This window comes from Prionailurus bengalensis, chromosome D3 (genome assembly GCF_016509475.1).
Source record: "Prionailurus bengalensis isolate Pbe53 chromosome D3, Fcat_Pben_1.1_paternal_pri, whole genome shotgun sequence".
Classification (NCBI taxonomy): domain Eukaryota; kingdom Metazoa; phylum Chordata; class Mammalia; order Carnivora; family Felidae; genus Prionailurus; species Prionailurus bengalensis.
Genome location: NC_057356.1, coordinates 82,899,853 through 82,924,948, shown reverse-complemented (window position 1 = coordinate 82,924,948; position 25,096 = coordinate 82,899,853). Strand labels below are relative to the sequence as shown.

General features: G+C 41.2%; 1 protein-coding gene across 3 annotated transcripts in view; it reads right to left on the bottom strand.

Moving 5' to 3' along the window:
* Window positions 1-23,450, bottom strand: part of CDH7 (cadherin 7) — a 123,986-nt gene extending 100,536 nt beyond the window's left edge. The window contains exons 1-2 of one of the 3 annotated variants that reach the window (XM_043559057.1): window positions 23,326-23,436; window positions 11,229-11,637 (exon numbers count right to left, since the gene is read on the bottom strand). In XM_043559057.1, coding sequence (XP_043414992.1) covers window positions 11,229-11,438 — 210 coding nt within the window. In that variant the 5' untranslated portion in view covers window positions 11,439-11,637; window positions 23,326-23,436. Of the gene's footprint in view, window positions 1-11,228; window positions 11,638-22,498; window positions 22,836-23,325 lie in introns of those variants that run through there. The other 2 variants (XM_043559056.1, XM_043559060.1) reach the window with 2 other exon arrangements.
* Between the last annotated feature and the right edge of the window lie 1,646 nt (window positions 23,451-25,096).

The window sequence follows — 25,096 nt, the reverse complement described above, 5'->3', positions numbered from 1 at the left end:
GAAGCCTCTCGAGTAACTTAAAATCCTTCCTCCTTAAAGCTTCCATTTCTCCCACACATCCTTTTAGCTCTGGCTAGAAAACAAAAAATGGAGTACTGTATCAGACTGGACTCTGTCAGTGTGCCCAGAGTTTATGGAAGACTCAAACTTAAACATAAGTCAGAAGTCACAGAGGGTGTGAAGAGAGTGGCACTCAACTACGTATATTACAAGATGTTAATAGTTTGAATATTAGTCTCTATGTTTTTCAGCATCAGTGCCACGGTGAAATCTTAATTGGATCGGAAACCGAACGCATCGCCTCCCTCTGACCCTTACTACGAGTCCTCATTCATTGGTATATACTTTCCATCATCAATTGTACTCACGTTTCCAACACACGATCTAATCAATGGGACAAACAGCCTTGTTTCGGATCATTACACCCCACAACTGCTCTTCCAAATGTACCGAACAGAGCTGTTATGCCACAGGTAAAAGTCAACTTGCAGATGTTATAAGGATCAGCCAAAGAGATTACTTAGCCTTTGCAACAAAGCTTGTGTTTTTAATTTCAGTGTCAAGCTTCACGATGCCATGCCATCATTGGATACCAATCTCTGTAAAAAAAACAACATCTCCGAGGTCGTGTATCTGCTGCACAACTCCAGTCACCTTATTTTCGACGTGGCTCTGGGTCTCTGTAGACTCCATGTGTGACTAGCAATCAGTCTTAACTGTTGATAGCTTCACTTCTCATATATAATTACACTGAATCCCAAAGACTATGGCTCACCAGTATCTGCTTCCCCTGAATAAGCAAAATTAGCTAGCGGCCTAAATTCAGCTCTGTTATGATTCAGTTGAGAAAATTATATAAACTGTGTCAAGGATAGAGTGGGTGTGAGATACAGAACTGAGTTTTTCCAATATGTTGTGAAAAAGGAAATGCTGACTTTTACTTCTTCTTCATTTCAAACCAAGTGCAGGATGTGTAATCTTTTACTCGCCACACACATTCTGCTCCAGTGTGGACCCTTAAATGACTCACAAATGAGCAAAATCTAATTTAAGTAGGGTTTGACTAATTTCACTAGTGATCATCACAAATCTTTCAAACCCACATCTGTTGAGAGCATTATGTATGTGTTGTCCAAATCTTGATTGTGTGTTTTCAGTTAAATACCTTAAAACATGTCAGCATTTTAACTAAGAAGATAAGTAAATATTCTAAGGGAAGCATTCTTATCAGATAATTGCACACTGTTTACACACAAAACTTGCCAGAATGATGTTAATCATTTTGGTTCTTGTAATTGCCATTCCGGTAACACAGCCCCATCTTGAGAAATTAGTCTGCATTTATCTTACGGAAGACGAGGATTCTAATTTAACGAGGAATGGAGATGGCCTCACCTTACTCTATTGCACTGCCCCACCCCACCCCTCAACCAAACACACATCTTTTGGGCTCTCTCTCTTTTGCTTGTGTGGTGACAGTTCTAAAGACAACGTCCAGGCTCTCGGCCTAAGAAGACCCAAGGCTGGCTGAGTCCAGCATGAGTATTTTCCCGGCCATTTCCTTTTCTCTAGATGTCACCGACTGAGGTACATTCAGACCTTCCCTTCTAGTGAAATGTGAAGCCATGAGATGCAAAAGTAAGCTACGTTGATTTTGGAACCTATCTTGGTCCAGGCCAACCTAACAAATGCTCCACGAGCCCATACCATGGAATGGAATACTGTGCTGCGATGTAGGTAGGGCCAACTAGTTACAAACACTCCTTGATCTCTCTTTTACAACCCCTTCTGGGTTGGGCTAATGGTCACCCCGCTTGTTTGAAATGGTACTTTTATCAGTTAAAAACTCCTGAAGTGTACTGTATCCAAAAATGAGAATTTTTGAAGGATGGCAGGTTTTTTTTTTAATAAAATGGAATAAAAATCCTAAATGTTTTCTTCCCAGACTCTCAATAGTTTGTTCTCTTTGCAACCCTTTTCTGAAGATTTCAGTTCTAGGGTTCATTTTTAATATTTCTGTACCCTGACTAAATACCACGTAATCTCTCCATTATTACCACTGCTTATCATCCCAACCATATTCACCTTCAAGATTTGTTAAATTTTAGTAAGGAGTATGACTTGAGAGCACTGTAAATGTATTTGTTCCTTCTTGAACACGTGCCGTTTGTAAAGGCAGAAGTTTCAAAAACATTTGTTAAAAGGGCTCAGCGGTTGGGGCGCCTGGGTGGCGCAGTCGGTTAAGCGTCCGACTTCAGCCAGGTCACGATCTCGCGGTCCGTGAGTTCGAGCCCCGCGTCAGGCTCTGGGCTGATGGCTCGGAGCCTGGAGCCTGTTTCCGATTCTGTGTCTCCCTCTCTCTCTGCCCCTCCCCCGTTCATGCTCTCTCTCTGTCCCAAAAATAATAAACGTTGGGAAAAAAAAAAGGGGGGGCTCAGCGGTAGCACAACTGAATCTGATACTTTGCAAGAAAACAAAATATTTTATAGACCTAAAATATCTTGTTAACATTTTTCCCGAAATTTACCTCTGAGAATTGATATAAGCATCCATATTTGTTTTCTAACTCTTCTAAATTATAGCTCTAATGGTTTCTCCCTTTCTTGTTTTACTTCCAAATGTATCAATAATCTCATTTCTGATATAAGAATGGTTCCTTTCTAACGCTGAAGATTTAATCAGCATTCACTATGAAACAGAAATTTTATAGGCTCTTAAAAGAATCATTAGAAGAAACTGTCATTACTAAATCTTTTCAAACACTAAATATAATTCTCTTCACTGTTTAGATTTCAATTCTCCTGTGAATATATTAAAATGTAAGACATCTGATGGCACTCTCTTGAGCTTTTTCCACCTTAGCCAAACCTGAGTATCTATTATTTTCTCAAACGATATTTACAATTTACGAGGGTTAAGTATTTGTGGCATACCTTCCAATGTAAAACAGCTCTTTATTTTTTGTAAACAATGGGAGAGAAAGCTCTTGTTGTAACTCTATGTCAGTAAACATCTTATTGGAATCCTGGACTTTAGAGATTATTGTTGCCTGGTTCAAAAGAAAAAAAAAATATCAATTTCCCTGAGACATACTAAATTGATGTGCTTTGGGAGAATAAGATCAATTTCTATGTAAAACTGTGGACATTACCTGATTGTATTATAGATTTAAATTCGACCCATGAAACGACGCCCTCATCCCTAAAAATGGACAATGAATGGACCGTCACCCAAGAAGCCCCTTCAAACCAGTGGTAGTATTTATTCTAATCCATAGTGACAGCTTAAATAATTTTATACCTCCTTTAAGATTTCAAAACTTTCACATGTATTTTCAGAAGAACCTAGAGACAGCACATTAACCAAGTGACCAAAGTCAACATCACCACTAATGAATCGTATCAACGTCCTCCTGACAAAAGGCACTGAGGAGTGAACAACATCCCCTCTGTGGCATCCTTGTCAATACATCACCTAAAATGTCTCCATTAGGAAGAAACATGAAACTACGCCAGATCGGAAAATATGCTACCAAGGGGCTCCTGGGTAGCTCAGTTGGTTATGCGTCTGACTTCAGCTCAGGTCATGATCTCACACTTTGTGGGCTCGAGCCTCACATCGGGCTCTGTGCTAGCTAACAGCTTGGAGCCTGGAGGCTGCTTCAGATTCTTTGTTTCCTTCTATGTCCCTTCCCCATTCTCTCTCTCTCAAAAATAAATAAACATTAAAAAAATTTTTTTTAAATATGCTACCAAATCACTGGTCAAGAATGACAATGAAAGACTGATGAACCATCCCAGACTGGAAAAGACCCAGATCACAAAATAAGTGTGAAATGTGATACTAGGTAGGCTCCTATCAGACAAAGTAGAGTAAAACCTTGGTTTGCAAGCCTAATTAGTTCTGGAAACATGCTTGTAATCCAAAGCATTTGTATGCAAAAGCAAATTTCAAGAACCATTGGTACAGTTGTGATCGCGTGATGTTCGGCATCATGCACTATTCATATTGCAAGACATCACTCATCTATCAAGTTAAAATTTGTTAGAAACGTTTGCTCGACTTGCAGAATACTCTCAAAACAAGCTACTCGCAATTCCAAACTTTTTACTTTATTGTAATAGTTGGAAATTTTTGACTACAATTTGTTGTAAATAGTAATATATCCATGTTAATTTCATGGTTTAAATATTAAGTATAGTCGTGTCCAATACTAACATTTGGAAAGGCTGGGTTTGGGAAAAGTACTCTGCAACCTTTTGTAAGTCCGAAGTTATTTTAAAATAAAAATTCTAAAGTGTTTACCTATTTGATCTCCATTTTATATTTGTGAGGATAACATTTTATTATGTTTTAGAACATTGCTCAAAAACGAGGAACTTGTAAGTATATAACCTAGGGTTTCTATTTATTGATCTTTCTACTGCATAAAGTTTCCCCCCAATATAATTTTAAAAGACTCTGTCCTACATTAAAAGAAAGTAATTTTTTATTGCTTTGGTTTGAAGATTGTATAAAAGGATTATGAAATCACAGAGGTATGTCAGGTATCCTCATGCAAGCATTTGTTCACGGATGCATGAATTAGTTCCTCTGTTTTTCCCACCTCCACAGCTGTAGATTACCTGTAGAATTTACTGCTTCCCCATGCCATCTGGTTACCTTCTTGGCTTATCAACCAGACTAAATTTTATGAAGGAGAAGAGTGGGGTGTGTGTGTGTGTGTGTGTGTGTGTGTGTGTGTGTGCGCGCGCGCGCGCGTGTGTGTGTGTTTTAACTCTCCTACCTAACACAATACCTATCATAGAACAGGACCTTGGTAAGCATTTGAAGAAGAAAAAGGAGAGAGAAAAAAGAAGAGAACGTAAGAGGCTTTACAGCATGCCAAAGTGAGTTTGGGGAAGATAATGTTAAGCATATTCATACAAACTACAATTTCTCTCTGGTGACCATAATCATTATGACAGATAATCAATACAAATCATGCAAAATGATCAGGATGAAATTTCTTCCAATACAGCTCTTATCCATACGCTTGAACCAGCAAAGGCTCAGTGACCGCCCTGCTATTTATCTAAATCTGTCAATTATCTTGGTGAGTTACAGAGACTGCTGCAATTTCTGTGACTCTATCAATGAGCCCTGCATATAGAGCTTGTCTAACAATTACAGTGCACTTAGTATAGAAAGTGCCTGATAACATCATTTTACGTTATCTCTGGTCGTTTGCACTTAAAAACACAGCTTCATACTACATAAAAACACAGTGGTATAGAATGAACGTTAATTTTTGCTTCTCCCATCAATGGGCAACAAGTAAAATACGTACCAAAAAAAAAAAAAACACATTAAAAATGACAGCATTTTTAAGTGACTTTGACCAACACAGATACTCACAAAATTTAGAGCCAATCTATACACTATCTAGTTGGACTATTATTAGGCTGATAACTGTAAGTTCTCTCTCCTCCATCTAGAGCTGTGCAGCCTCCCCTGATAAAGCCTTTGGCAATCGTAACCTTCATTTCTAACCTAAGATAACTTTAAAGAGAAAACGACCAATGTTAAACTAAATTAATGGTAGGATTTTTCATTTTAGTGGCAAAAACTGACATGTTTTATTTCCATCATAGTTTAAAGGAAATAAACAAAGACTCTGAATCATTGATCTTATGCGAAGAAAATGCATTTAATACTTCCTAGTTATGCTGGAGTATAAAAGCTAAAAATAACTGTCAAAAGAGTATTTCTAAGTATCTAAACGTATTTGTATCCCATAGAGCTGATCCAAGTCCAAATTCATTTTGAAGCCACAGGAGCCCTCCATTTCTATTAGCAAAGAAACAAAAAGATAAGAACAAGAGTCTTCTTAATTCACTCTGCTTATGAAGACAATACGAAAAGGGGGTTTTCCATACATACAGAGGGCAAACGAACTGTATTTTGCTGTCTTCTATGACCGGAGCCAACTTTAAGTCATCTATAGATTTGGAGGACACTTTTGCATTCTTGCTCTCCCAAATCTATAAAATAGAAATTTGACTATGATGAACATGCTCTTTCCTAAGGAATTAATATTTGTGATTATTTTCTTTTTGTGCATCTAATATAAGTTCGCCCCATTAAGGAATCTAATGCAGAACTCAGTTTTTAAACACAACCTATTTTCAAGATGAATATTTCTTTTCTGGAACGCTGAACATAGCTTGAGTTATCAGGAGACAGAGAATCTCTTGGTAGGAGATATTGCTGAGGTGCAATCAAATGCACGGAAAATGCTCACCAGCGCTTTCCAGCAAGCTTAAATTTAAAGCAGAGTGAATCCCACACTGCATTTCTTATATATTTGATTTCGACCAGGGTAACAGGTATAAATTCTGCCTGAATGAGGAGGGAAGAGAGGGGAGTAGCCTAAAAGGCAAGAGTGATGTTAACAGCTAGAGAGCCGACCGCGGAACAGGCACGAAGCACACATTTCAGGGAAAGTAACAGCCCAGAGCACAGCCATCAGCTAGCAGCCCATTATGGGCAGAAGAGATGAAAAACACTTAATACCTGGAACAGAGGCCGAGTGGTTCTGTAGACAAATTTTTTTGTGTCAGATGGTTAAGGGGACATTTAGTGAGAAATGCCAAGGCAAGGAAAAGACTAATCTAGAAAAGTGCATTGTGATGCAATGAGAAGGCTGGAAACTGCTACTTCCTGTGTACTTCAAATAGCCAGTTCAGGGTGACATTAAGTCACGGGGTGGGGGGGGGGGAGGGGCGGGGGAGGACTCTCCACCTAATTCTCCCTGTAAAAGGACAAGAAAACAGTCATGACGGTAATTAAGAGCTACTCTTAGAGAAGGGCACACTATTAGTCTTTGAAACAGTATTCCGTACGGCATGGTGACTATAGTTAATGACACTCCACTGTATATCTGAAAATTCCTAAGGGGGGAAATCTTAAAAAGTTCCCATTACAAGAAGAAAATAAAATTGTAGCAATGTAAAGTGTAAGGTGACAGATTTTAACTAGATTTACTATAGTGAACATTTCATAATACATACAAATATTGAACCATTATGTTGTAAGCCTAAAACTAATATTATATATCAGTATAATATGTTATATATATATGTATGTATATGTACATACACATGTATATATGTGTATCTATGTACATACATACATGTTATATATCAATTACACCTCAATAAAAAAGTCCTGCCACAGTAATGTCTAGTGATTCTTTCCTTAAGTCTATATATTTAGATCCATGAGTTTATCAATTTGTATCACAAGAATAAAGTGGGATGCTAATGGTAAATGTCAGATTCTAACACAGCCCAGAAGTATGTACCAAGGAGGTCTCTTGATGAGGGTTCTAGAAGCACTGCTGGTCCCCTTCCACAGACTGTTCTACTTTGGTCTTGACTTGTTATGTTACACAAACCCAGGAAACTGCCTAAAATAATAATAATAATAATAATAATAATAATAATAATAATAGCACCAGCCATCTTCTAACCACATTAGCCTCAATGTCCTAATGACCAAATCTCATTTAACACATCTTGTTGCCCACCATCCATAAATATGGTCTCCAAATTTGAAGGTCTAAAGAATTAGATACGATCTCTCTGACATGTGAATTCCCTGTGTTTAAAGAATCACCTGCTTACTAACCATATTTTTGCCACAGTCTACTCAGAAAGAAATATGAAGATGTGCTGTATTTCTAAGCACACCCTACACAGACCGTTCTCCTAAATGACTGCAAAAAGTTTAAGTACTATTTAGTACATAAAATAATGTCTGCTTTCACTTGAAGGATAACACATACAACCCTGGACACACAACAGATCATCTGGAATGCAGTTGTTTTTATAAACAGTATATGTAAAGTAGATAAATAGAATGTCAAGATTAAATTAATATATGTTCCAAATATTTTGATCTCATTTATTCTCAGAAAGACACTTGGATTATAGGTATTAGTAACCCCACTGTCTTTATTTTTTTAATGCTTATTATTTATTTTGAGAGAGACAGAGAAAGAGCATGAGTGGGGAAACGCGGCTGAGAGAGAAAGAGAGAGAGGGGGAAGAGGGGGGGGGAGGGGGAGGGAGAGAGAGAGAGAGAGAGAGAGAGAGAGAGACCGACCCCCAAGTATGGAGCCTGATGCAAGGCTCGATCACATGATCACAAGATCATGACCTGAGCTGAAATCAAGCATCAGATGCCGAAGCCACTGAGCCACCCAGGCGCCCTTCATTATTCCCATTTTAGAGCTGATTTTAGTAATATTTAGTAAATTTTAATAATATTAGTAAAATTTAGTAATATTGGGCAATTTATCCAAAGTTCCACAATGAGCAGGAAGTCATAGAGTCCGCAATAAAACTGAAGTCGATCTGACACACACTGTACTTATCCATTATGTGATCAAACTAGACTATCACGTTCATCAAAGTCATTATTTATATTTTCCAAATTAAGTAGCTGGATTGTGTCAGGAAGGCGAAGAGTCTGACCATCCAATTACTACAGGTTAAATATGCATCCAGAAAAAGTAACGACTGCGTTCCTTCTTTCCTTTCCATTAACATCTGTCTCTCCATTCTTCCATGTCTACATCTATAATTTTTCATTTTCTATGTCCTGTGAAAACTTTTGGTCACACTCATTACCTTCCTCAAGTTAAAAAAAAAAAAAAGGAAAATCTATTTATTCCACATACCCCAAGTGATCGAAAATGTACCAAGGTCAAACTCATTGTTATAACTGCTTATTCAGACCACCAAACCAAGGAGATTCATTTTGGCATCTCATACATACAATCCAAAAGTATTCAAGTTCTCTGCCACCTCCTCCTAAGCAAATGTAAATTGTTCCTTTGAAGCCTTTGGTGCTTTGTCTATAAATTCCCTCTCCATCTCAAATTATTTTACTGTCTTTTTTTCTGTATTTTTTTCAGTCATGGGTTGGTTGGTTTTTTAACCTATTTACCACCCTGGACATTCTTTTACTGTGAATGGCAATACTGAACTCCCAGGATATAGCCTGCAAGAGATAAACACAAACTTGCTTCCTGTCACATAAAATCTACTAAACAATGGTCGCTGATTAATTGAAAGAGAAGCACAGATAACATTACCAATCAAGGAATCCCACAATCTCTCTTAGAAAAATGACATCAGCATTGCCCAGTAGCTTTATGTGCATTTGGAATTTAACCTAGGGGCATGAATTTCCAGAATTCTAAATGGACTTACAGGGATTATTTCTATATACGCACTCTCAATTATGATGTGAAAACTTTAAAAGTTAAAATAAGAGCACTTTTAAAATTTTAAGTAATGTTGATTTCAAAATCTCAACCTCATTCAAGCAACTCCATTTAAAACTCAATTAATGGGAATATCTTCGTTGCCTTTAGAAAATTTTACATTCCCTTAAAAGTGTGATTTCAGCTAATAACTACTGATTCTTTATGAATTAGTTGATTTTTATACACCTATCTACTGAAAACAAACTTTGATGAATCTGTTAAATATTCATTACAAATGAATGAAATTAAAAGCTAGATTCCTCGTCAATAACACCGCATAATGATTACTGCTCTCACTTCATTTATGAGAATATGGGTAAGAGAGACTGAGACGGAGAGATTTAGTACATGCACAGTATATATGATGGTACCCTACTGGTTAAGGCAGAATGGCTCTGTGTACTTACATATTCTTTCTTAGGTCAGAAAAATGCTACAATTGGGCTAATCCTACTTCACATCCCTGGAAACCCTTAACTTGTTCATCCTTTTTGTTTATAATATAGTATCGGTATTTGTAAAATATAGAGGCATTAAAAGAAAAATAACATAATGAAGATTACCTTGACTTATATAGATACTCATCAACAAAAACAGATGTTTCACTCTTATTTAAGGTGTGTTCAAATGAAACAATGATCCGTGGAATAAACGGCAAAGATTCTTCCTCAAGCACTCAAAATTGAAAATTCTCTCAGATAAGTTCATCAGTGTGCTACGCTCCATTTTATCAAGAATAGACGGGGGTGCCTGGGTGGCGCAGTCAGTTAAGCGTCCGACTTCAGCCAGGTCACGATCTCGTGGTCCGGGAGTTCGAGCCCCGCGTCAGGCTCTGGGCTGATGGCTCAGAGCCTGGAGCCTGTTTCCGATTCTGTGTCTCCCTCTCTCTCTGCCCCTCCCCCATTCATGCTCTGTCTCTCTCTGTCCCAAAAATAAATAAAAAATGAAAAAAAAAAAGAATAGACACATAAAACTGGCAAAGTACAGAAATGTGGATGTATAGACATCTTGCCAGTGCGTTCTACTTAGAAACTCTTTACCAGTACCAACACGAGAAATTCCAAATATCTTTACAAATATGAACGTTATCAAACTTGCAGTAGGCTACAGACTGGGAACAGGATACAAGGATGATAGGGGGAAAGGCCATGCTCTCTCCAAAGGCCCCTCGGTTCAGAAAGCCTTTGAATGCAAATCCCATGCCCAAGTATTCAAAGGGAAAGAATCTGTGGCGGGAGGGGAAACATCCCAATTTGGCTCCGACGATGACGTGGCCACCGAACCCATGTACCACAAGGTGCCCACCTTTGGTCTAATGTCGATTAGAAACTGACTTCTGTTCGCATTCATTTTTTAACCAAAAAGAAAACCTAAAAAACAAAACCACAGATCCACCAACACACGACCACCACTAAGGAAAGGGAGGTCAGAACCGCTCATGACTGAGGGACAACAGACCCAATAATGTCACTTGGCAGTTTTTCAAATGCAAGCATCAGAAAAGGAAAGATACGCATAAAGTTAGTGTGTGCACCGTACCGACCCCCAAAAATGAAGCTAAAAAACAAATCGACTGGCTAGAAGCACCCACCACTCTTCATTTATCAGTCAATATTCTTGTTCTAATTTTGGAAATAAAAGTTTTATCAGTGTGCCACAATCCTGGTAAACTAGACATCTGCAGACTCATCTGGATGCAGGACTAAAGCATCGCTCCCTAAATTATGGCTTCACTGTACGGATACCAACCCAGGCTCTACTTTCAGAGGAACTAATGCCAAAAACTTCACGAACTATTTCACAGGAGCGACAAGTTTACGTGTTCCATCCCCAAAGCAAAAAGAGCAGTTCTCCATCCAATCGCAGACATTCACAATAATCATTTGCGACTTTGAAAGGCCAAATGCCCTACCTTTCCTACATAGAGAGGGTCTGAACCCATGTATTCCTCCAGCACAAAGAACTGATTCCACACCCAGCTGCGCTTGGTCCGGGACCTCCCTGATTGGAAATAGGGCTTTGATCTGGACCTGGAGAGCTCTGCTTGACTCATCCCAGAGAAACACAGGAAAAGCGCTATTAGCTGCAGAAAATGGCAGAGCTCCACTTTGCCCAACTTCATCTTTTTTTTTTTTTCTTCCTTTTTCCTGTGTAAGAAAAAAACCTTGACAAGAGAAAAGGCACAGTTCCAGTTGGCTCAGTAGCTCTTGCCTCCGGCAGGGTGTCAGCTGGGAGTCCAGAGATAATAATTTGTAGAGTGTTCGATTGTAAGGGGTCACCACTGCTGAATAACCTTCGCCAAAGAATGGTGTAATAGGTACCTGGCAGAACAAAAGAAAGAGCCAGTGTCAGAAACCAGAATGCATCGTAACTTTTAACTCTCATTTGCTAACTTACTGTTGATCTTCCCCAGATACCGGGAGTTGGATAATCATTAAAATATGGATGATGAACTTCAAGACGTACAAAGACTGGTGCCATATTTCTAAACCACACCAAGACTGCTCATGCAGGATTACCCGGTTTACTTAATACAAATGGAGCAACGTCGGTTAAAGAAATCATCCTCATGCCGGCCTTTATCACTATTTTTTTTTTTTCTTTTATGTTACAGTCAGTTTCATTCGCTGGTATTAGAATATGAAAGCCAAGCTGCTCAAAGCAGGGATTTAACCAAATGGGAAGGACATATGCTGGCTTAAATCTCTTCTGTGAAACTGTAAAGAGAAATAAAGAGGTATGAGGTGATTCAAAACCGGTTGATTGATTCTGAGTCACAGAACACCAGCTGTTTTGATGTGTTCTGATTTGATTGTGATCAGCTGAAAAGCTCAGTGGTTTCCATTTTCCACCCTTCAAACCTATTGTCACGTCGGCTGTGTGGCCTGGTACGTTATGCCATAGGATGGCCGTTATTTGCTACCCCACGGATATTTATCGAACATCCTAGAGCAGGGCTTGTGCACACAGTAGGGCCTCCTCGCCTAAATATTTACGGATCACGAAGAGATCATTAGAGGGGTCTGAAGACTCAGCTGTCTTTGTGAGCCCCGCTCACAGCAAGCGTGCACCCAGAAGGCGTCAGCAGCAGCATGGGAATAAAACAACTTTTCTTCTCAAGTCCACTTGTGTCGGATGCAGAATTCTTGACGATGCAAGAGATACAAGGTCAGTTACAAGAGAAACTTCCAAACATACCCCAAAACACAGAGGAATGGGGATTTATGGCAAAATGCTTAAATCACTATGCTGCACTTTGGTTTGTAAATTCATTCGACTACCTATAAATAAATCAATAGGATAATGAAGGTGAAGGCTAATATTTGCCTTTTTTCTTTTTTTTTGAGGGAGAGGAGGTAAAATACAGTTTTAGGAACATGAAGCCAAAAGATAGTTCCCAATCAAAGTAGAAAATACACTGTCTTTACCTTATAAGCTGTTCCATCTTTCTACCTGTCTCTCCTGTAACAAGAGTGTCTGTAACTCATTAGATGATTTCTGACAGTAAAGCCTGCTTACGGAAAATGTCTTATCTTGTAGAAGAAAAATGAAATGTATTAAACGTATTAAATACGTTAAAATAGTCCACCCACCTGTAAAAACAGGTTGCACTTTGATCTCTGTTCTAATGAACACATTCGTGTTAAAAATATGTCTATCAACTTCTGAATTCAAGAGGGCACTGCAGAATAATCCAACATACAGCTGACATATGTGGAGAACTACCAGAATAGGCCAATTATTATTGGAGCATATTCACCATAACCTGGGCGATGAACACCTTCTCCTAAAATCCAGATCGGTCATCTCAGCATCAAAAAGGAATCTGGTCCACTTAGAAACCACTATGGAAGGGTTAGTTGCTCTAAGACTTGGAATTATAAACAAGAAGTAATGTGGGGTCGTATCTTTGTATTCCCATGTAGCCACCACACTCCCCCATCAGGCGGAAAGTTCACTGCAGGGAGGTCTGAGCTAACCCACCTGAGACACAGGTTATCTGTAGTTAAAGAAGGCACATAGGTGTTTCTTTCTTTGCTGGGAAACAGAAACTAGTACGGACTAGTCTACGATGAGCCAGGAACTCATACTGAGTGGCTTTTGTGGGAATGGCTGTCATCATGGGGAGGGCCAAGGTCATGTGGTTCCCTTCGTGCCAGTGGCAAAAAACCATGTTCCGGGGCGGAGGGGGATGGTTAGAGTGTGGTCACAGGACTGTTGAGCTTAGGAGATCTGGGGCCTAAGAATATTCCAGTTTCGCTGCTCTACTTCCTCAAGAGAGAATGTGTTTTCTCAGAAAAACAAGGAGATAAATACTTTGGTCCCGAAGACAATTTTTTTTAAGGTAACATAGTTAAGTTATATTATTAAGGCCACTTTATGGTTCAAGTGAACTTGAGAACACTGTTACACGGTGAAATGCATTCAACTTTATTTTTAAAATTTTTTACTGTTTTCTTTATTCTTCAGAGAGGGAAACAGAGAGACAGACAGACAGAGCATGAGTTGGGGAGGGGCAGAGAGAGAGGGAGACACAGAATCCGAAGCAGGCTCCAGGCCCTGAGCTGTCAGCACAGAGCCCGACACGGGACTTGAACTCACAAGCTGTGAGATCACAACTTGAGCTGAAGTCGGATGCCCAACCGAATGAGCCACCCAGGCGCCCCTAAATACATCCAACTTTTAAGAACCTGAGTGGCAAATGGAATCCAGTATGTGGGGAGTTATTAAAATTATACACCCAGAAAAAGTGTGGGTACCTGCACCAGAGAAGGATTCGAATTCCGAGTCTGCCCTGTCTTAGCTATGCAGCCTTGGACACATTATTTCAATTCTAACACACGTTCCGGAGAGGAAGCCGTAAGCCTCTAACTTACAAAACAGATAACAACTGCATCTACTTCATAGGATTAAATAAGCAAATCATGAAAAACTAAGGATGATCCCTGATGCAACTAACAGCCTTAAAAAAAAAAAAAAAGCTGTTGGGGTTATTATCTATTATTGTGATGGTATTTTTTAGTTTGATACTGGTTATGTTAAAGTTAGTTTGTGAAGTAATGTTAGTTTTCATGTTAATGTTCTTTATAGGAAGGTGTTTTAGACAACTCTTACACTGAATGAAAACACTCTCGATAGGTCCAGTCACCGCCAGAGAACCATATGGATCATGAACCCAAAAATCTAGATGAATATGGACAATGGCACCAAAATACTTTTAAAAAAAGAATGCAGTACGTTCTTTCCTAAAGGCATGTCCTCTGTGATTTTTATACGTCAAAGACTGGTATCAGAATTGGAGAGATTTGAGCTCACTCAAAATGTTCGCTAATAAGAAAAAGAAATATAATCTGGACCAGGAACAGGATCACTGGGGTCTTTGCCCTAAAACCTCCACCATTTGCTAGATGACCTTAGATCCCTCTGGGATTTCATTTTCCACATTTGCAAAATGAGGGAGATGAACTAAATTATAAAGTCTTTTTTTTTTTTTTAACAGATGTCACTTCTCTGCTTTTGACAATTATATAGAATTGGTTTTGCTGGCCTTTTTTAAGCTGTGAAAAAGCACACATTGTTAATGAAAGGGCAGAAGGATATAAGAAAGCCATAGGAATATAAAAGCATTTTTTTTACATTTATGAAATTTAGCAGGAATTTTAACATGAGATGTTTAAATTACTCTTCTTGCCTCTTGAAGATCTTTTCGCTTCCACCCAAGACTGTGAAGTTACCAAACGAGCCAGAACATACAAAAGCAGTGAATTACAAAACACACCATGGGTTACTTTATAGTGACTGGGTTAATATTTGTGAAAGAGACCGGAGATCTGTATTTTCCTATTTAAAACCAAGTGTTTTAAAAGCAGTGATTAATAAAAACCTTGGTGAATAGGAAGACCCACCCTAGTATCTAGAACAGAAGTAGACACACGCAATTGACACTGAGAACATATTTACAAATTTTCTTTTCATTACGATCAACTTCATGTTTTTAATATGGGAAATTAACCATGTAAGTCAATATCTAAATTCCTTGGTAACTCTTCCATGTTTATGACTCAAAATCACTTTGGGGGAAAAAAAAAGTCCATTATATTTTTCTGCAGTAGTTGAAGGCTCTTGACCCAAATTTTATTTATCTTTCTTTAAAGGTCTTTAATAGCGTACAAGAATATTTTAACGGACTTTGTGTACATTACTGGAGGATAAAATTCTCATTTTTATGAAGCAGATAAATGATTCTACAATACCCTCTGTGAAATGCACTCATATAGTCAGAATCTCCCATGTGAATGATTGTGATTGGAGTAGGGGAGATTCATTGTTGATCAACGTTGTTGACAGTGACTAATAACTCTGCCTGGAATGAACAACTGACAACAGCAGGGGGAAAGTCACAGGGCAGATGACCCTTCGTCATGAGGCTTCCCCAAATCCCTGCCTTCCTTTACGACCAGATCTGGTTTTCAAGGTAAAGACCAGTACAGCGGGTCAACCCAACTAATCCTGACCTGACCTGAGAGATCATGAAGGAAATGATAGGCTCTGAAGCATTATGAAAAACCTTCCGTTATTTGTGGTCTTCAAAGAGAAGTCATCAAAGCATGAACTTGAGATCCCTACTGCAAATAGGCTTCCTATCATCCCACAAGTGTCCGCACTTAGAGAGGCACCCCAATAACATTGTTTTTTACATTTAAATGAATTTGAGCACACAACCAATCACAATTGTTGCCATTTCTCACAAAGGGTTAAATTCGGACTGGCAAATCTTTGCCCCAAAGCAAAACCCTGCACCCTGCCTAGTTAGGTCTCCATCCCTCTAGTCTTTTCCCTTCTTTCTGCCTCCTGAGTTTCATATTAACAGAGGGAAAGTCCCATCAGAAACAAGGGAACAGTCCCCATTAACAGAGGGAAACAGTCCCCACTGTTTCCCCATCAGCAACAGTCCCCATTAACAGAGGGAAAGTCCCATCAGAAACAAGCAGAGACCCCTGCATCCAAGCGGCGTTATGTGTCATTATGTCTTACGTGGGAAAGCTTGGGGCGGTGACCCACTGGAGGTCTGGAGGGCTGACCTGTTCACTATTGCTGGCTCAGAAAGAAAGACAGTGCAGAACAACGATGTGTTGGGATATATACACACTTTAGGTAACTTCTACAGATCTATGTCAACTTCCAGACAGTTACAAATGGGTAGCATTATAGCTGTGGGGAGAAAAACAACAGGTTCTACCTAAGGAGAAAAGAACTGAATAGGAGCCAATCAATGTTTGAAAGACAGTAGTGGCTGCTACCGGACTGGTAATTTAAAATTTAATGTATGCATATATATCTAATATATATAATCTAAAATTTAAGATATACATATATATACATTAAATTTTAGATTACACACACACACACACACACACACATATCTGAGTAAGGTTTAAAATGTTTTCCTCTTGACATTTTAAAGCTAAAACTTGTAAGGGATGAAGCCCACTTACAATTGCACCAAAAGCCATCCAATATCCTAGGAAAAAACCTAACTTGGCAAAGAGGCGAAAGGCCTATTTCTTGAAAACTATGAAACACTGATGAAAGAAACTCCAGAGGAGACAAAGAAATGGAAAGACATTCCCTGCCCACGGACTAGAAGGACAAATATTGCTAAAATGTCTGTACTACCCAAAGCAATCTACACACTGAACGCAATCCCTATCAGAAAATAAAACTCGTATTTTTTAACATATAACTTTTTTTTTTCTGCCAAACTAAAAGCACATGAAAATCATAATAGTGGGATCAACACAACACAACACACCTTAATCAAAAGAACAGAAGAGAGAACCTCCAAAAGGAAATTTTAAGTGGATGGAAGCAAAAAGGAAAAAAGAAAAGAAAAAAATGGTCCGTGGTAAGGATCAGTCAAGTAGTTATTTACTACATGAGCATCATTTATTTGACCTGACACCACTTTTACCATGCTACTTTTTTGTTCCAATTATTTTTGTTCAACTAAGTGGCAAAGAATTATTTCCAAGTAGATGGTTTATTATTCACTTAACCTTAATAGCTCCTATTATTTTACCCAAACAAATTCATTAGTATAAAATTTTCTTGGATTTTCTGCTCCACTTAACATCTCGGGGAAGCCACTTTTCAAAATCAGAGCAAGTGACTATCATAGGCTCAAAACAATGTTTGGTTCATACCTAAACACAAGGACTAAAAATCCCATAACAACAAAAAAATATTTTGTATGCATCAGCATCCCAAGTGCTAATCAGCAAAAGCATAAATCTGCCAGGACCTGCTCCATCTAAATTACAGGCAACATGCGAAAAGCATGACAAATAGCATGAAATGTATCATATTCAGCCAGTCACATTAACATACAAACACCAAGAGTAGTTTTAAACACATGCCTGATTACCAATTAACTTATACATGCTAAACTGCGTCTCTCCAAGTGCTACATGCCTTCTAGAAATAACTTGAGCTATGCAAGAGGATGATCAGTTATGTTAAAGGGAAACATATTCGTATTTTAGGTTCTGTGGCAAAGTTAGGGTGGAATATTCTCTTTGCAGCTCAATATAAGTAACCGATGGCTTAGCTCAGTTAAATACTATCAACAGTTTCTCTAAATGACAAGCAAGGGACAGACACTCATGCTCTCTGTGTCTGGAGCTGCATCACACACGGGTCTGAAACTATTTTGAAACGTACTGACTATATACCACATGAACACATAATTTCTTATCTCCTGGGAAGTTAATGAAGATTCAAACAACTTGTGCCTCTCCTTTAAAAACAGGTACAGTTCACAATTATGTGGATCGTGATATCCCCAAAGTAAATTCTTACTTGCATTTTCTAGAAAAACAGTGGTAAGAATGACATTCGAGGACTCCGTGTACTTGACAGAAAATAATCAGTGAGAATGCGAAAAATCCATAATGGATGACTGTCCAACATCTCTCGACTCTAACTGATATTCCCTAAGATGTTTTGCTCGCTAATCTACAAAACATAACAGTACCAGAAATCACAGTTGTAACAGTAACAAAAATTTTTAAAATCTTGCTGTTGGCCTTTTGGGAAGAAACTGTCATTTCCCAGACTGATTGAAAGTGGAACTACATTCTGACAAGCAACATATTTTTAATGGATCCTTATGAAGAGAGAACAATATACATGCTCAAAAGTGGAAATGATACCATTTCACAGCAGTGGTTAGAGGGCACTATGAAAATATTACCATTGCCTTAAGAACAACGTTCCATGTATTCGTTCTTTTGTACCTTTTTGTCTGACAAAAAAAATATGCCTTTTTAAAATAGTCCTTGAGCATTTAATAGCATTATTTAAATTCAACGAAAAGACTGCCTCCTGATTCACCCAATGCCTTCTTAAAAGACTTTCCTTTGCCCTTGCGCTCCCCAGGACAGCAGCCACCTGTCACCACTGAGGTCCTCACTGTGACTTATCTCTGTCCATAAAGTTAGAGCAGTCTGCTTGGTAAAAAGGATAGTACTTGTTCATTGTTACTTGTATTTATTTTTAAAGTAGAACCACTGAATACATTTGAGGGAATACAAAAGAAAGAAAAGACAGTCTAATCTCCTGTTCATGAATGGGCAGATGTCATAATTCCACAATAGACAGAAAGTAATCCAGGGCAAGGAGCATTTCAAGGTCTGTGGCCACATTTTCTGACCACCACACATAAGCAGGGCTTTCAAGGATAATGTTTATGGGACAGAGAGAATGTCACTTCAGTGCTGAGGAAGGTAATTGCTTGGCTCTCCTGAGGGTTCATGGTGCAAAAAGAAAAAAAAAATGTAAAGAAGTCCCTAAACCCTCTGTTCCCCCTGATGTTTGAAGGTTCCTTGAGTGGTGGAACCACAAAACTGGAACAGACATTAGAAAAACCTAAGGTGGCCTTTTTTTTGTCCCCTAAGAAAACCGGTATCTACAGAATTCTAGTGAAATGCCCAAGGTCACGCGACAAGTTCTTAATGGCACTGGGCATCATTGGTGACACCAGAAAACTTAAAATATTACCATTTCTCATTCTGACACTAAAGATCCTTCTAATGTATCATCTTTGGAATAGATTATATTCTCCAAAAGCCAAGAAAAGTAAGTTTAATCTTACTCCAATTTTTATAGGACCATGAGTTGGAATTCTCCAAGCAGGATTACTCCATCCAGAAGGGTCATGAGTGCAGAGTGAGAATAAGGGGGAACGGATCCATTTAGGACTGTCATTTCCATATTACCCAAAAGGCACACTGAGGAAGATCCAACTTTAAAGTCTCCTCTCCTTTCCAAATCTGGTGATCAAAGAATACCTACCGCACTGTGACACTATAGATGTCCACTGAAGTTTAAACAATAGCTCTTTGAATGTTGCAGAAATAGGCTACCAACTCAATATCTTAAGATGTAAGGATGCATATGTACGGTTATTTGGTTGTTGCTACAAATCCTGTATTTTGAAAGGACTGTCTGCTCCTATCTATAGCCATTTACTATTTAGATTTAATACTGTCATCTTTAGCTTCTATTATAAAACATACTATCATTTAACTTCTCTATCCATATACCATTGAAAGTTTAGGATTAGCTTCAGTAATGTTAACACTGATGAAACAGCCCTCTTCTTTTTTTTTTTTTTTTTAACTTAAAAGGTATAATTTTTTCCATTTTAATTAGTGAGGCTGGGGACCCTCCGTGATATGCGACTTCTCACGTAAAGAAACTGTGATCAACTCCATTAGCTCCCTGGGCCAGATAACATTACAACCACAGACCACAGCCTCCCACCGTTAACTGGCCTAAATATTCAGGCAGGGGCCCTGGAAATGAATCACACAGCCTGTAGCGTGCATCTGGCTATCAGACATGGAATGAAAACTTCTCTAAGTGGATTACAGAGTCGATTTCAACGAAGCACAAATAACTTGTCACGGGTAAAAGGAATGAAAAAGAAAAGAGGCGCAAGAGTTTATAATTAACGAGAAGAAGCCCATGCAAATTAAAAAGAAAACAAAATGACATCCCACAGTCCATCTGAGCTATTTATATGTTATATAAAACATACGTATGCATGTACAATTATAACAGGGAAAATATACTTATAGTGTTTTTCCTTTATGCTTCTACAACATCCCAGCCATCTCATTTTTACTGTGTAATTTACCTAAGCATTTACACTGAGCCAGGTATGATGTATGTGACTTCAATAAAAGGCATCATGTTTTTTTCTTTTTTTTTAAAGGCATCATGTTTCAATAAACATTTTGCAAAACAACCAAAAAGAAATTCTACCAGAATGAAAATCTAGAGTATAATCTGAGATGAATATATGGACAGATGTCTGCATAGTCATTTGCACTGATAATTCTGTCAGGGAGGAGTCTTGCGAACAACAAGGGGGAAAATGTTTGCAGGGGTAGCTTTTCTGCAAAACCGGCAAATCCCCAGAGGAGGCACTCGCGTATTGCTGGTTACAGCTAAATGTGCTCTGCTTGTCAGAGGCTGAGGAGATGGTCACACACAGGACTCTGATCACATGTCTTTTTCCTTGTCCTCAGCTCCCCTTTATCCCCCCATTTGGAAGCAACGGATTCCTTTACGCCAAGGAGAAAAGCTCCCATCACAATCCCTTTGCAACACGCTAATGCGTGTTAGTTATTTTAGAAGTTCCTGAAGCTCCCATTTTAAACTAAGGCTCTGAAGCCTTCCAACCAAGCAAAAAAATGTTTGTGTGCACGCGTGTGAGAGAGAACCATGATAGGATACAAACCCCTAGCACAACAAATGCAAAACCTTGTGAAATCAAGGAAGCTTAAGATCACTGAGGCATAAATACTCACAACACTAAACAATCTATGGGCTTTTACTTTATAAAAGATTTCTGAAAGACGTGACAAAGTACCTGACTCTATGCAGAGAAGTTTATAACAGCTTTGCCGTCAAATTAACTACAGTGCTGAACGATAGGGAGACCAGCAAAGAAATCATGCCTGAGGAGACACAGTGGGGTTGGTTTTTTACATCTAGGGAAGGCTGAACAGTAGCCAAAACTCAGTATGCTCCCCACCCTGTCTTTTTCATTGGACACTAAAAACTAGAGTCAATTCAAGGGTAAACTGCAGTAATACAGATGCTTTACAATTCCCCTTTTATAAAAAAGGGGAAAGCTCTGTGCTATTGTATCAAAAGTAGACTTAAGGAGAGTTGTGAGCCTGTCAGCTGATTGTTCACACAATTCCAATGACCTATCGCAGCCCTTAATTACAATAATATCTCACGTTGTAAGCGCACAATGCCCTTTTATTAAAGCTGCAATCCGAAATAGCTTTTTGCAGGGTGATGGTCTGCACTACTGACTATTGTTTTATTTTTCTGTCCACAGACATTACCAGATAAGACTATTAACACTGAAGGCCACCTAATTGCTTTTCCTACTCCACTCCTTATTAAACACTAACCTATAAGCAAGACTTCCACAAAGTTGTCAGTTTCGCTACGTGGTCTCGATTCTTTTGCATTTTCATTCATACTATTCCAAATAGCCCTAAAAATGAAGAAACTGATTCTTGATGTATTTTCCTGTCACATACCGTAACGAGCCAAGAGCTTGGGTAAACATAAAGTCTGACTAGTTCTTTGGGGGAAAAAAAAAGTAATTCCTGGTGAGTTACTGAAAGCCTCCTAACGTAATTACTTTTTTTCCTTAGCTCTCCCCCCCCCCCCCCGCCCACCAACTTGTCTTTATAAAGACACAAACTATTTAGATGTTGCTGGCAGTGAATCAATGCAAACTTTCCTTTAAAACACGGGATGTTACCGCCCCTAAACTCTTCTAAAATGTGTCCTTTTGTGCCGTGAACCTGATCTTTTAAATGTACGCTTGTCATAAAGTTCTGTTTATCTACTTCTGTATGGAAAATGATCTGCTGAACACCTGTCTGGTTACAGGAATTAGGAAGGATGGCTCCTACTTAAAGATATTTCACTTCACTCATCTAATAAAAGGAAGATATTTCTTGCAACATAAGTATATTCACGGTTCAGTCTGCAGATCTCCAAAGCCTTGAGACACCCAGTCCTTGATGATTTCTTCACAGTTCTCAACTGCCCAAGGCTGGGTGAACTCACGGCCAATCTTTTACTCACCTGAACTATATCTATGAAATCCGAAAAGGTTAACGATCTACAACGTGAAGCCAATACAGACCAAAGGTCCCTTCTCATTAATCCACGCAGGGAGGTTGGATACCGGCAACTAGCCGCGTAGCAGGTGCACCCACGAAGACGTCCACCGCGCATTCAGAGAAACAGGGTGCCCTTTTCCCAGCGCAAACCTAAGGTACCGCCAGGCGGAGGGGAAGCGGGGGCGCCGAGCAGAGGCAAGCCCTGCAGACGCACCGTCGCAGCAGAATACTAATTACAGGCAAGAGCAAAACACCCTTAGACGAGTGGCACCTTCTCCAAAGGTAAAAGGAGTCCAGCGTGGACGGCTACGAGGACTCCCGTGCACGCCGGCGCACACCCCCTTCCAGTCTCAGACCGCCGCGCAGCCGGCGGCCCCGCCAGCGCGGAGACCGGCCCCCCCCACCCCTGCACCCCAGGTCAGCGGCGGCCCACTCGCGTCCCTCCTGGAGGACGGCGGTCCAAGAGTCCGGCCTCACCGCTTCATCGGGAGCGTGCGCGGATCCGCTCTCGCCCCGAACTCGCCAACACGCGCCGCCCCCGGCGGCGGTCGGCTCGGGCTCTCGGGGGGCCAAGCGCCCGCGGCTCGGTACGCACGTCTGTGCTGCCCCGCCGAGCCACGACTCCCGGCCGCACAGCGGAAACTTGGGGACGCCAAAGGAAACTCCGCACGGATCCCCCCCGCCCGCCTGCCGCTCACCGCCGAGTCCGGCCCCCGGAGGCGCACGGCGAGGGCGCGCGCTCCTGCCCGGCGGCGCCTTCCCCGGCCCCGCGCGGGCGGACGCACTCACCTGGGGCCTCGCTGCCCTCCCGGCGGCGTCCGGCGCCAGCGACCCGGCTGTTGGCATCCGAGAGGGCGCGCGCTCAGCGGCCGGGCGCCCGCGTGCGCTTCGGGACCCAGTGCGCGCAGCTCGGCGCGCGGGGCGGACTGGCGGCGCCCGCCCGGCACCCGCTGCGGCCGGCCGGGCGCGGGCTCCTGCTCCAATCACAGCCCTCTCCGCGGGGCGCGGGCCGCGGGGCCCCTGCCCCGGCCCGGGCCGCGGGCGCCCCCGGCCCGCCGCCGCCGCCGCCCGCTCCAAGGGGCCGGCCGCCTCTCCCCGAGCGGCTCAGACGCCAGGTCCGGAGCCAGCGGGAGCGCGCGTCCGGAGAGAGGGCGAGAGGGCGAGCGCCCGAGAGAAGACGAGAGGGCGCCGGGCCAGCGCAGGAGGGAGGCGAGGAGGTGAGGGTGGTCGGCGGCGGAGGCCTGCGGTCGGCGCCGGGCGACCCCGGCCCGGGGAGCCACTGAGACTTGGGCACCTCCTGGAGACCCAGCGAGGGCTGTTGGAGAGGCAGCCGCTCCGCCGCCACGCGCGCACACACGCGCGCGCACACTCGCGCACCCCTCCTCCAGCGCCCTCCTGACGGCTCCGTACAGATGGAGTCCTTCGCGGGGAAATCAAGGGGAGCGGGGAAAGTAGGAGGGGCTGCGGCCCATCCATCTCTCCGCCAGGTATTTGCATCTGAGAGCGCGGAAGCTGGAGGAGAGTTTTGAGATTTTTTTTTTTTTTTTTCCCCGAGCGCCCTCCCCTCCCACCCCCAACCTGTCGTGGAGGCCGTGATCAATGGAGCTCCTGAGGCATGAAGGCAAAGTCCTGAAAGTAATCAGAACTCACAGGTTTCTTGCGCGATGGTGTTGCCCTTTCAATCTCCTCGGACTGCCCTAGTTCTACTTTCTTTACTTGCAGAAAATGTTCTTCCCCGCTGCGTTCTCTAACGCGGAACTTCGGAGGGGTGCGATTTACGCGCAGGGTGGGGTGGAAGGACCCTCGGGAGCTGGGGAAGGGGATCCGGGCTTGTACGGAGAGCGCGCTGCAGCCAGGAGAGTTGAGCCCGCTTTGTTTTCCTCGGCTCAGGGGCTTGATTTCACCTGACGGCTAGGTGTTCTGTCGTCGGGGTTCGGGAGGTGAACAGATCCTTTCTGAGTGCGTTCGTTTTTCCTATTCTGTCGGGGGAACGTGCCCTGCTTCTCTTATCCATCCTTAACGGCGAATGTGGGTGCAAGGCTTGTCCTTGTCAGCACCCTCTGCTTTCCTGTTCATCAGGCACAGTGGCTCTCCCCCATCCGGTCCATCCTGCCCGTTCAGCTTGCATCTTCGTAGTCTTTAAAACAGTCGTATGCTAATAATTCCACCAGCAATTTTTTTTTTTTTAAAAACTCCGGTTGAGTTCCAGATGCCTAGCGTTGCTGTTTACTAAACATTGCTTCATTTTTAAAGTTCGATCTCCCACCCGAAACCTCCCCAAGTCCAGGCCCGCTTGGATGGCCATTTCATAGTTCACTTCCACTCAACTGTCGGTCATCGCCCAAACTCAGGATGTTCAGAACAGACCTATCTGAATACTGGATTTCCCCAGTATTCTCTTCTCTGTCAAGGGCATTATCATTTTCCAGGTACCCAGACATTAAACATGGGCTTCATCTTTGAGGCCTTTGACATGTTTTTTTTTTTTTTTCCTGTATTAAAATCCTTAATTATTCTGGCTAATACCATACAATCTAGAACTTTACATTTTTCTGATGGC